The sequence below is a fragment of the Haliaeetus albicilla genome, chromosome 14, assembly GCF_947461875.1.
Source record: "Haliaeetus albicilla chromosome 14, bHalAlb1.1, whole genome shotgun sequence".
Lineage (NCBI taxonomy): Eukaryota > Metazoa > Chordata > Aves > Accipitriformes > Accipitridae > Haliaeetus > Haliaeetus albicilla.
In genome coordinates, this window is record NC_091496.1 from 14,881,483 (window position 1) to 14,893,782 (window position 12,300).

Consider the following 12,300-nt stretch of genomic DNA (forward strand, 5'->3'; position numbering starts at 1 on the left):
ACTCATAGCTGTTTCTAAGCCTGCATACTTCATACTGCAACTGCAGTGGTGTAACATTTGGAAGTTGGATATCCCTCCTAATCTCTTAGCAAAGTCTGTACCATGGTGGAGTACGTTGGGGGAAACAGAGGACGAACTTCCTTGGGGGTAAGATTAGTCATTTATTCATGTATTCTGCTTCTACGTCTGATTAAAGATGTGTTATCTCCTTAGAAACAGCCAGCAATAAATAAATATTCAGATTACCTTGATTTATGTATTTATGCTGAGCATATATATGCTACATGTATTTTTTCCAGATTTGTGTGTAGATACATAGGTACACTTATATATACACACATGCACACAGAGTAGTTCGCTATTTGAAGGATATCTAGAGTATACCATTAAAATGTCAGTTTCTATCACTAGTTTTCCAAATAACCTGACTGTTGCATAGAGAAGATGCAAGTGCTCAGAGCAGTGGTAGAAAGCAGAAGTTTAGCAAAACATACTTTTTTTTTTTTTAGTAAAATCTTAATGTTTTATTCTCTGTAAACCCCCCCAATTGAAAAAAAAAAAAATTAAAAAAAAATTAAAAAGTTAAAAAAAAAAAAAAGGACTGTAGGCAGGGAAGCCAAATAGGAAAGCTCAGTTTGTTGGCTCTGTGACAGTTCAGGATAGTAGTTTTCACCCTGGATTTGTGGACTGTATGACACATTGTATTGATAGGTGCATTTTTACTTAGAAGTTTCTCCTGTATATGTTGTGCTGGGGCATAGGTGTATCGCCTTTTCTTAGATCTGTTCTTGTGGATTTCTTTGTGGGAAGGGTGGTTCCCATGACCACAGGTTAGAACTGTTGGCCTGTAAATCTCAGGGAAGGAATGACAAGAATTGCTTTTGCTAATGATTGCAAAATAAGTGTACACATATGATGTAATCGGGGGGAGGGAAGAGGAAAATGTTTAGATTGCATGCTCAATAAAAGGCAACTTAGGCATAAAAGATGTTTAAGTGTTTGTCCTCTAAATTCTGTTTTTCACTTTTTCCAGGGTATGTAGTAGGCTTGATTTGGTGTGTCTCAATTTTAAGGTACATAACTGTGTTCCTGTGTGAGTACCAGTGCTTCAAATATGTTTTTATCCACCTCCCCTTATAAAGAAAGCATTTTTAAGGGGAGGGAAGGCACCAGCATGCCTTGTGGACTATTTTTCCTGGTGAGCTAAGAAAAACAAACGGAATACTACCTTTTGGTCATCTATATGTATTACCTGAGATGACTTGTATAAACAATTAACACCAAGATCAGCAGGAGTCAGCAGAGGTCTGAAAGCAGTAGTACAATTTTGGAAGTCTTTGGATCTTGCCCAGAAGACCCTGTTGAGATGGGAAACTGTAGTTAGTTTCAGAGTGATCCTGTGTGATTCTGGAGCCAAGCTGGACCAACAGTAACATGAATTTTCTGCTGGGAGCAAATGGAAGTTGGAGTTGTGGTTTGGGCTTAGTGCTGTATTAGTACAGGTAGATTGCTTTTACATTCAAATAGACTTGAAGTTACAACCAAGTTAGCATCATATGCTGGTTGAACTGAAAGGTCTTGCTTGACTCGAGACTTGTGCAATGAGTTTGTGTGTTTTACATCTGAATCGTTTTTATCTGTAAATCTGATAACTCTTCTATACCCTTCCTCTTCTTCTTGGCCCGTGCATGAGTGGAGAATTGACTGTACAGATCACTTTGTTTCAGCGATTTGATCTGTTTGTTCCAGTAAGCCTCAAGTTATTTCCCTTAGATTTGTATGCATCTCTTAAAAATGAATCTTTATGTATATTGTGTGTATTCTGATACTTAAATACTGCTCCAGGAAATTGTCACTAATTTTTTGGCTGTATTTAAAGGGTATGAGGCAATGGATTTACCAGTACTCTTAGTTTAGAAAAAGAGAGCCTCTTCTGTACTTGTGATCAGGAAATAAGCTCTGCTTAAACATGGGGTGAACTGCCCGTTTCCCCGTAAGTTGGTAAACACAGGCTATAACTTTTCATATGTTCAGGAGTGATGAACTACCTGTTTCCCCATAAGTTGGGAAACACAGGCAGTAACTTCTCGTATGTTCAGGAGAGATAATTATTCTCAGACGTTTCAGTTACTCAGTTCACTAAATATGGGTAAATTATCACTTTCACCTTCTACATATTTTGTAATATGTATTTGAAGTTATATAATTTTGCTTTTAAGGAAAGACAGTTGGCATATGTAGATAGGTTAGAAGGTTTTGATTAAATTTTTTCCCCTCTAGTTATGTATTTTCTGTATATAGATCTTGTGGAGATGCAGAGCAGACACAGTATAGAGATGGTAATTTGGTTAGTATACTGATCTTTCTGCAGTGACATTAGTTAAGGACTTTGAGGTAAAGGTGCGTGCATCAGTATATGTATTGGGTTTGTGTGGCAAGGTTTTGGTAGTGGGGGAGTTACGGGTAGCTTCTGTGAGAAGCTGCTAGAAGCTTCCCATGTTCCATGGAGCCAAGGCCAGCCAGCTGCAAGATGGACCTGCCGCTGGCCAAGGCTGAGCCCATCAGTGATGGTGGTAGCCTCTCTGGGATAATGTATTTAAGAAGGGAAAAAAAGTTGCGGCGAGCACAGAAACTGCAGCTGGAGAGAGGAGTAAGACCATGTAAAAGAAACAACCCTGTAGTCACCAAGGTTGGTGAAGAAGGAGGGGGAGGAGGTGCTTCAGGCACTGGAGCAGAGATTCCCCTGCAGCCCGTGGTGAAGACCATGATGAGGCAGGCTGTCCCCCTGCAGCCCAGGGAGGACCCCGTGCTGGAGTAGGTAGATGCCCGAAGGAGGCTTTGACCCTGTGGGAAGCCCATGCTGGAGCAGGCTCCTGGCAGGACCTGTGACCCTGCAGTGGACCCATGCTGGAGCAGTCTGTGCTTGAAGGACTGCAGCCCGTGGAAGGGACCCATGCTGGAGCAATTTCTGAAGAACTGCAGCCCGTGGGAAGGACCCCACGCTGGAGCAGGGGAAGAGTGTGATGAGTCCTGCCCCTGAAGAGAATGAAGCGGCAGAGACTATGTGTGATGATCTCAACCTCCATTCCCCATCCCCCTGCGCTGCTGGGGGGGGGGTAGGTAGAGAAACTGGGGGGGAAGGTGTTTTGAGATTTGGTTTTATTTCTCATTACCCTACTCTGGTTGATTGGCAACAAACTGAGTTAATTTTCCCTAAGTCGAGTCTGTTTTGCCTGTGATAGTAATTGGTTGGGTGATCTCTCCCTGTCCTTACCTTGACCCATGAGCCCTTTGTTATATTTTCTCTCCCCTCTCCAACTGAGGAGGGGAGTGATAGAGCAGCTTTGGTGGGCACCTGGCCTCCAGCGAGGGTCAACCCACCACAGTATAAAATCTAAATAATTACTTATCTAAAACCAGCACTGATTACTCTCATGAAATACTCAGCCTAATTATAGGCTAATCTAATCATAGTTAGATTTTTCTCCCTTAAACTTCTGCTCTGCATTTAGGGAAGCCCTAGTAATTTTCTGCAGAGGCATTCTGTGATGAAATCCCCAAGTCTTGAAACATCTAAACTGTGTAACTATTGTTTTTTTTTTTTATCTTGTAATTGTGGAAGGGTGTTGACTGATAGAGGCAATTGCTAGAAAAAATTACTGAAGAACTAGAGGTGTATATTGAAGTCATAAAAACAGGAACAAAAGACTATTTTTGTAAGGCCTAGTGATGTGAGAAACTTGAACTGATGTAGCGATCAACTTGCTAAAATTAGTGTAGTGTTTTGTGTACATGGAAGATTCTTAGATTTGACCTAAGAAATAATTTATTTGTAAGATGAATTCATGATTTCACTGATGTCCCTTTTTAAATTAGAAAATAAATGTTGTATTGCACCTTACTTCGAATTCTATTCCTAACTTTTATAGTGGATTTTTTTTCACTTTTAAATGCTTTTTGTCTTTAGTATCGATCATGTGACAATAGAAACTGGAAATTGATTTATGTGGAAAGAAAGGAAGGAACAGTGACATTGTCTGTGTAAAAAGCTGTCAGATGTACTAAGAAGAATAACAAAACCAGATTTCATTAATTTTTTTTCTCTTTTGGTTTTTGTAGTGTTAGGGTAAATGTGGATTAAAAATAAACCCAAACCAAAAGAAAAAACCCACACTGTTATGATAAGTGTGGGATATTAACTTGATATATTAATTTCTCTTCAGGATTTTTTTATCATTAAGGCAAAAAAGTTGTTACTAGTGCTGCCACTACCTCTTGCCTTTGATTTTTATGAAAAGTTTTGCATCTGTGAACCCAGATGGGAGCTTTAGTATTCTTACACATACAGCATATGTTCTAGCAGGCTTCTTAGTCCTATTCTCCTTCCCTATCCCTTCTTAAAAAAGGTTAAATGTCTTGCAGAGGTGAGCTACCAATGTAGCATATAACCATGTGAGTTGTACCCTTCCCAGTACAGCAAGTACTGTTTGGTTTCTTCTTGCTTGAAAAGTATGCTTCATGATTAGCAAAAATAAAGGTAAATCAGAGTTTTCTGATCACATTTTTATTGTTACTTTCTGTTTGAATGTAAGTACTGGGAACTCAGTTTCTGAATTTATAAAAGAACATGCAAGTAAAAGTAGTTAAATGTTTTTTAAAAAAATACTTTTCCTACCTTCTTAGGAAAAAAACACAGAAAAGAAACAAAAAGAAATTTATATGGAAAATGCCATGGAAGAATTTGTCTGGACTCTTGACACTTAGAGGATGATTGATAGCTGGGATTATGAAACCTTGTTGGAGTCATCTGGACAGTTTGGCTAGACTTCAAGTTCTTATTTTTCAAGCGTACTTTCTGTCTAGGTGATCTATCATCTGCTTGTTTCCTGAAACTGTTCTATAGAGCTTTTGATGGTCCTACAAGAAGCAAGTGCAAGGAGGGAAAAAAGATATGCTGATAAAGTAGGCCTGGAGTTCGTTTCTGCCAACATCTGATCATAGCAACTGGATTTTGTTTTGAATGTTTGGACCCTGTAGGATTAGGTTTAAAAATACTGATGTAATGTCAAGAGATTACCCATTTACCTTCTGATTAAAGAGTTGAGCCCTCTATATTTGTGGTTTTTTCCTCCTTTGTGTACCAGTGGAAAAGCTAAGTTTTTTCTTCTGCTGTCACACGCTTGATCTTAGAAGGATATGGCAGAAAGGAAACATGTGGTCTTCGTTAGACCACAGAATAATGTTGTGTAAGTGGAATACCTCAGGGATAATATGTAAGTTATTTTCTGTTGTTTAATGCATAAATGATGTTTTTTGTACAAAGCCACACAGATTAATAATTTGGAATGTATTGTGCTCTTATACTTAGGTTGTTAGAGCACAATTCATTTAAAAAAAATAGTTCTGGTATCAGAAACAAAGTGAATCATGAGAATTATGGTGAGGCCTCAAATATTTTAGACTTGATATGGCTGTTAAGTCAAAAAGCTCCTGTGTATTCTCTAGAGAGAAAAAGAACTGCCATAGAAAATGTAAACCAACGTGGTTGAATGGTAAAGTGTGAGAAGTTTCTTGCAGGAGGTTGATCTTGTGCAAGATAAATATTTTAACTAGATTGAACAAAAGGTTTTTTGTTTTTTTAAGATGAAAATTGTATTATTAGGGCAAGGTAAACTTCTTAACTGCAATTAAATTAAAGCAAAATTTCTTCAAATAAGGAATGTGTTTTCATATAATAAAGCTGTGCTGGTGGGGTGATAATGAAGAAAATCTGATGAATCTAAGAAATGGCCAAAACTCTTTCAAAGCTTTTACAGTGTGTTATCACTAGAAGAATAGAGTGCGCCCGAACAAAATTGGAGGTTCTCTGCTGTTGAGATGAAGGTATGGTAGATGAGCTACTTTGCCCAATAAAGAGCTGATCATTGAACTTTAGACCAGCAGTTTTTATATAGTGCCTTTTAACTATATGACCCTGAAATTAACTGGACAAACCAGTGTGGTCTTTCTAACTTTCAAATTCATGTACTGCTTGAAGAAAGATTTTCTTAAACAGTAAATTGTGTATAATCTGCTTGGATTGTAGGAAGACTTCTTCTCTAGCACCCTTCTTTCCACTCCTCCTGGCCAATTATTTAAATGAAATGCACCTATGAGAACAGTTTCTTTAGAAGGCTGTGGGTGACAGATTGTCAGAGTTCTGAAAGAATAATGACTTGAAATAGATGGGTACTTGAAGAAATTGGAAGGTACCATATTATGATAGCAGATAGTATTTTATGACTCATCTAAAATACCAAGCTTGAAAGGATAAGCCATCACTTTTAAGATGGATAAGGAAGAAAGTTCCTCAGTGGTTACATTATTTTCTGTTCTGAACTTTCCAATTTTTGTAGTATAATCCAATAAAAATACTGGGAATATTTTAGTGTGTCGTGACAATACTTCTGATTCTGACATGACAGAAAATATTTTCCTTCATCCCAAATCTGACATCACTGTAATATTCATCACTGGATGGCCTGTAAGGTCCCAGTTCTGTTAATAAGTGGGCACATAGTGAATTTATCCTCGGTCTCCCCCAGCCCCTGTCACAGGAATTCATTGAGGATGGCTACTCATAAATAATGAGCTATGTTTGTTTGAATTAACTTGGGTGCATAGGTATTGTGAGCCGGTGGCTGCCTCCATTCTTCCATACTTAACTATAGGCAGAGGAAAAGCATTGGAGGGTTCTGTGTGTGTGTACGTGGTGAAGACCTGAAATCTTAAGGTGGTAAAAAAATAATAAGGTAGTATTACAATCATATTCTGCTTCCTTTTAGATGAAACAACTTCTGTTTAATGCTGTTTGGCAAAATAAATTTGAGTTCCTCAAGTCTCTGATTTTATTCAGTATAGATTAATCTCTTTTTGAGTGAATTCTGACTAAGGCTTAAAAATGTGTTTCAATAGCTTGTAGTAGGGTAAGAAGTTCTATCTTGGCTCTGTTCCCTCCCCACCTTTTTTTTCTTAAGAGTTGTGATGTATTTGCTTGGTCAGAGATGATGGCATTAATTGGGCCATGCGTTAGCAAATTAGTTTTCTCTATATACGTAGCTCTAAAAACATATACATAGCTCTCTTCTTTGTCTGCGTTGTTTAAAAAAAAAAAGGCCCAAATTTCACTTGATTCTCAGATTTGGTAAGCATATCTTTCTGTGTTCACAATGAAGGTCACTTGAATGTATGATAATTGGTTAACCTCAGTTCTATGTAAGTTTGCAGATGTTATAGCCTGTGAGGCCGCTAAGGCAGGTCCTTCACTTCCATTAGTGTCCAGGCCATTTTTTCTACCTGGTCGAAGTGTTTAAAGAAAGTTCAGTTAAGAAAAAACACACCACCACCAAAAGCAATTTTAAGTGCGAGAAACTTCTGTCTAAGTGAGGACCTTGTTCCTAGGTAGTTGTGTCCAGTATGTCTTTTAGACCTACTTTGAAACACACTAAAACTGTTCTTGAGAATTATCTAATAACAAGCATAAAATAAAATCTCTATTATGCTAATGATTTGTTAGCATAGGTGGAACTGCAGTTGCTAGTGGAAGAACCCTTTAACCTGTGATAGCTGAATTACTTGGACTAAAAAAGTCGATGGTTTCTTTTCAGTTACTGGGTAGAAATTAATAGAAATTTTTTACTTTTTCAGAAGAAGAGAACTAAATGGTAAGCTGATGTTTCCTGTAAGTTGTGGATGAGGCCATTCAAGGTTCTACCCTATGAATAAACTATATGGTGGCAGAATAAGTGCTCACTTAAACTGTAAGAGGGCCTTGGAGTTTCTCCTATGCCATCTACTAAAAATATTCTATACCTGCTTTTGGTTTAACAGGTTTTTCTTGCTGCTTATTCTTGAAAACATTGTGTTTTTCCTTAATTTTATGCATAGCTAGTGATGCAGTTTGACATTTGTGGTATGTGATAAGAAAATGCTCAGTGTTTAAATAATAAACAAGATATCCCAACAGCTAGTTGGCCTGATTGCTTTCTAGTGCATTGTATTTTGTGCCTTGTGTAATGTGACCAAAACACAACTTCTGCTGTCTAGTGGGAAAATGAACTGTAGAAGGTTTAGGCGCTTAAGAGCATGCCAAGACGTTTGATGTTAATTGCCAGACTTCAGTAGTGAGATAAAATTGAAGAAGACTTGGTGCCAGTTCGTACCTTAGAGAAGCCCTGTAGATGCCACTTCCTCATCCTGAAGATACCAACTTTATCAATAAAAGGAGCAAATTCAGATTTAAGTCCACAATGGTTTTCTGAAGTCCTTTTTATAAGTACCCCATTTTTCACTAGAGGCTTGTTAGTTGTTTCTTGGCAATCTAGTGTTTGGCAAGGATGAGCGTGTTTAAAATATGTTGATCTCAAAACTGTTGGGCTTTTGTAGACTTCAAGTAAGACACTACGTTTTGTCAGATGGGAGAAGTGTATTTATTAGGCATTCTATATGCTTCATTGCAAAGTGGTCTATGTCCTTGCAATTTTGACATTTTGGAAGGAGTTTGCAGTTATTCATTATGCAAGGATTGAAGATGGGGGTATTTTGCTTCAATTACCTAGTCACTTGTGGAAAACCTTGTCTATATTAGGCTATAAAAATGCATTAGTTTAGTAATCTGTGAATAGAGATAGCTGAGGTGCTATGTACATCTCCTCTCGTGTACTTGGTTGGGTGGTCTGCCCTACTTGGTAAGAGGAGTGGGAGACTAGTAACTGGCATACAGATAGGATTGTTGTATTCACTTGTGCGAATCGAGCAGATTGTAGCTTTTCTCTACAATTAAAAACTACTACTGATTCTTGTTAGTTTACTACTTAAAAAAAATCACTTCTAAAAGTGGCACCTGATGGGTATAATATCTTCTGATGGTGATCTATTACAATGAGATGGAAATTGTTTCATATCATTATTGTGAATCATTAGAATGATTTTGGTTTTAAAAAAATACTGAATGGCAGTTATGACATTGTTTCTTTTGACATCCTTAGTTTGTATTGTGGACATTGAAAGTTGTTTTTTTTTTTTTAAAGTGCAAAGCAGAAGTGAACAATGCTCTCTAAGAAATACTTGAAAAATTCTGTAACCAGGTTTCTATTGAAAGGTACAGCAGCTGGGCTCTGACAATGCAGAGCAGTAAGCAGATGTACTTCACATTCAGTAAGTTTGCCATAAAGTGAATCTTTGTCACTTCACTGAATGTGATGAATTTTTTTTTTAATCATCAATTTAAATGGTAATATTTTTGTCGGTTTGTAATATTTTTAAGTTCAGGCCTTAAGATCAGCACAGTCTTAAAATAAGTGTATTTGAAGTTAACAACTTTTAAAGAAGATTGTTTTCCTTTTGCTTGTGTAAAATAAAAAAATGAAATCATTGTGACAGATAAAAGTGATTTTTTTTTTTTTTTTTTTAAATACATGATGTAAAATTGCCTGGTTTTAAAATGAATTGACTCTGTCTTCTGCTTTTTCTTGTTTTGTTTTGTTTTTTTTTTTTTTAACAGGGTTTGTGGATGCACTTAGATGTTTGCAATGAGCACTGTGGCTGGCATGCCCCAGTGTTTTGGATACCAATGCATAGGACTCCGTAGTAATCGAATTTATCAGAAACGAACGTCATGAGCATAGTGATCCCATTGGGGGTTGACACAGCAGATACTTCTTATTTGGAAATGGCTGCAGGCTCAGAGTAAGTATGTGAACATAAGTTGTAAGTTTTCTTATCTTTTTGTTTTTATTATTTTTTCCCTAGTGAGTATTTTTTGAATTCAGTTAGAGAGGACTTAGGAGTCTCCTTAGTTTTATTGAATTTTTAATTACTTAAATTAGTAACTGTCACTTTATTCTTAAGTGAGTTTTTTCATCTTCAGGGAGAGCAAAGGAGAAAAGCTAAACTGTTCTACAGATGCATATTTTTCTTGCTTATCAGACTGAGAAATACAGATGTTGCCTGGTTTGTTTTTCATGCTTAAAATATTTTGTCATTTCTGTTTCCTTTTAACTATATGTAAAAAAATAGTTTTGATTTCCCATTTTAGAAAGGTAAATTCATTTGGTGTGGTAAATTGCAAGAAAGTGGCAGTAATTAGACAAGGGTGTGCCTTTATGAAAGTTGAAGGCCTGTCTTAATTATCTCATACCATGTCTTCACGAAGTTATTTTATATTGAAAAGCTAGTAGAAATTCACTTGTTAATCATTCATTTCAGTTAGTAACTGTGTATAAAGGATTACAAAGAGCCAATGAAATCCTGAATTCAAGAAACTTTTCCTTTGCATGAAATAAGCATAGTGAATTTCTGGGGTTTGGGGCAGGGGCTTGCTTTGGGGTTTTTTTGGGGGGGGGGGGTTGGTTTGTGGTTTTTTGGTTTGTTTTGGGAGGGGGTTGTTTGGGGGGTTTTGTGGGGGTGTGGGGTTTTTTTCGTGTGTAGTTTTGTGTTTGGTGTTTTGTTTGGTGGTGGGTTTTTTTTTTCCCCCTTTAGTGGTGTCTGAGTCTGTAGAGTATCGATAGGCTAGAGTACAGGTCTTGTTGATCTCTGACTGGAGATTTTTGCTGTCAAACAAACATCTTTCCATGTGTGTAGTATAGACCTGGCTGTTGAATGTTATGAGAGGAGAAATAGCATTTTGGACAACTTGGTTCTTTGAGAGGTGAAAGACCAAGGTGGTCTTTCAACTTTTACCAGTGTACATAGGTATATCATCCTGTTGAACTCTGTATATTTCAGAATAGTACCTGGATTTTTTTTCCCTCTGTTTTTTTCTGTTGCTTTTGCATTAGTAGAATATATGACAGGTGAGTTTTTTGGGAAGAGATGGGTGTCAAAAGATACTAAACTTTAAAGATCAGGAGAGTTTGTATAAGCCGCAGTGAATCTTGTATAATTCTTTGCATATACATCTGGAAAAAAAACCCAGTTCAGTTCTTAGATCTAATAAAAAAAAGTTAAATTCATCATTTATATCAAATTGGGTTTTGGTTTGTTTTTTTTTAACCACTTGAGGTGCTGTTACTCTTTGCCTTCCTCTGAGCCTTTCTGTAGCAATGTTAAAGACTTTGCCTATCTTTGGTTACCACAAAAATCCATTTGCTTGTTTTAGATATTGAAACAATGGATTAGACTTACTTTACATACATGCTTGAAATCTTTCATAAATCAAAAATAAATTTCATAAAGTGGTCCTTCATTTAACAGGTGCATTGAATAAATAACATGAATTTAAATAGCTTACACGCAGTCTTTGCTTGAGAGTGTGTGCTAAGTAATGTTACGCCGTTTAAGAAGCAAATGGCTTTCCTTCCAAACTTTGAAAGTTACACACTGTGAGCAGAACTCTTGAACAGCTTTTTAAAGGAAAGTTTATTTTCTGTGCTTTCAGGTATATATGAGGGTATTCTAACTCTGCACCATTTATCTGAAGAAAACGAAGAATTTGCGATTTGAAGCTTTTTGTCACATTAAATTTTTAAAGTTGTTTTGTTTAACTCTCGTATCATGAACACTAGTTTCCTTGGTGCAGAAAATTTTTTAACTTGAGTGACCCACTCACAGCTCTTTTCATTATATTTTCCTGTGGTTTTCTTTTATGTTTAGAGAAGGTCATGGTTCCCAAGGTTGCTGACATTCCTTGCAGATGCAGCATGCCATGCTGAAATTAAAATAAATAAATATAGTTGTCAACATAAACGAGATAGAGTTCACAGTGTGTTATTTGCTTGATACTGTGGCATAGCGAACCAGTTAGGAACTGCTTTTCTTCAGATGTTAAGTGACTGTTACCAGTTAGATTAATTCTTGTCATCCCTGCCATACTTATGCTGAAAAACGTGTAGCTACATGATTGGCTTAAGCTTATTTAAAAGCCATGCCACTGTCAAAAGAAGTGTGACACAAAGGTGTGTCCCTAACCTACCTGCTTATACAGTTGTAAACCTTTTCTGTCGCCATCTATGTGATTTACATGGTGTTCGTACATTTTCTTCCAGAGAATAGCGTGTTGGATATAGATTGTATTGATAGCGGTCACAGATTGTCTTTGACCAAGTTCTGGGGTTTTCCTGAAAGGGAGGAGTTGGAATTTCTTCACTGTGACTGACAGGTCTGGTATTGCTTCATCAGTTGCTGAAGTGTGAACAAATGCAAGAATGGGGGAATGGCAAACCTAATTACGTAGAAGGAGCCCAGAAAAAACTTCTAGCTTAGTACAATCTCTTAGTGCTGAGAGATTTTTCCCGATGTGTCAAACTAAGGGATAAGCCTATT

At 37.0% G+C, this 12,300-nt stretch overlaps 1 protein-coding gene across 1 annotated transcript in view; it reads left to right on the top strand.

The window, feature by feature from the left end:
- The window catches only part of KMT2E (lysine methyltransferase 2E (inactive)), a 65,970-nt gene that overhangs the window by 9,257 nt on the left and 44,413 nt on the right, over nucleotides 1–12,300 (top strand). Inside the window, 1 exon segment of the mRNA XM_069801800.1 lies at nucleotides 9,542–9,726. Within this exon segment, the coding sequence (XP_069657901.1) occupies nucleotides 9,656–9,726 (71 nt within the window). The 5' untranslated portion in view covers nucleotides 9,542–9,655.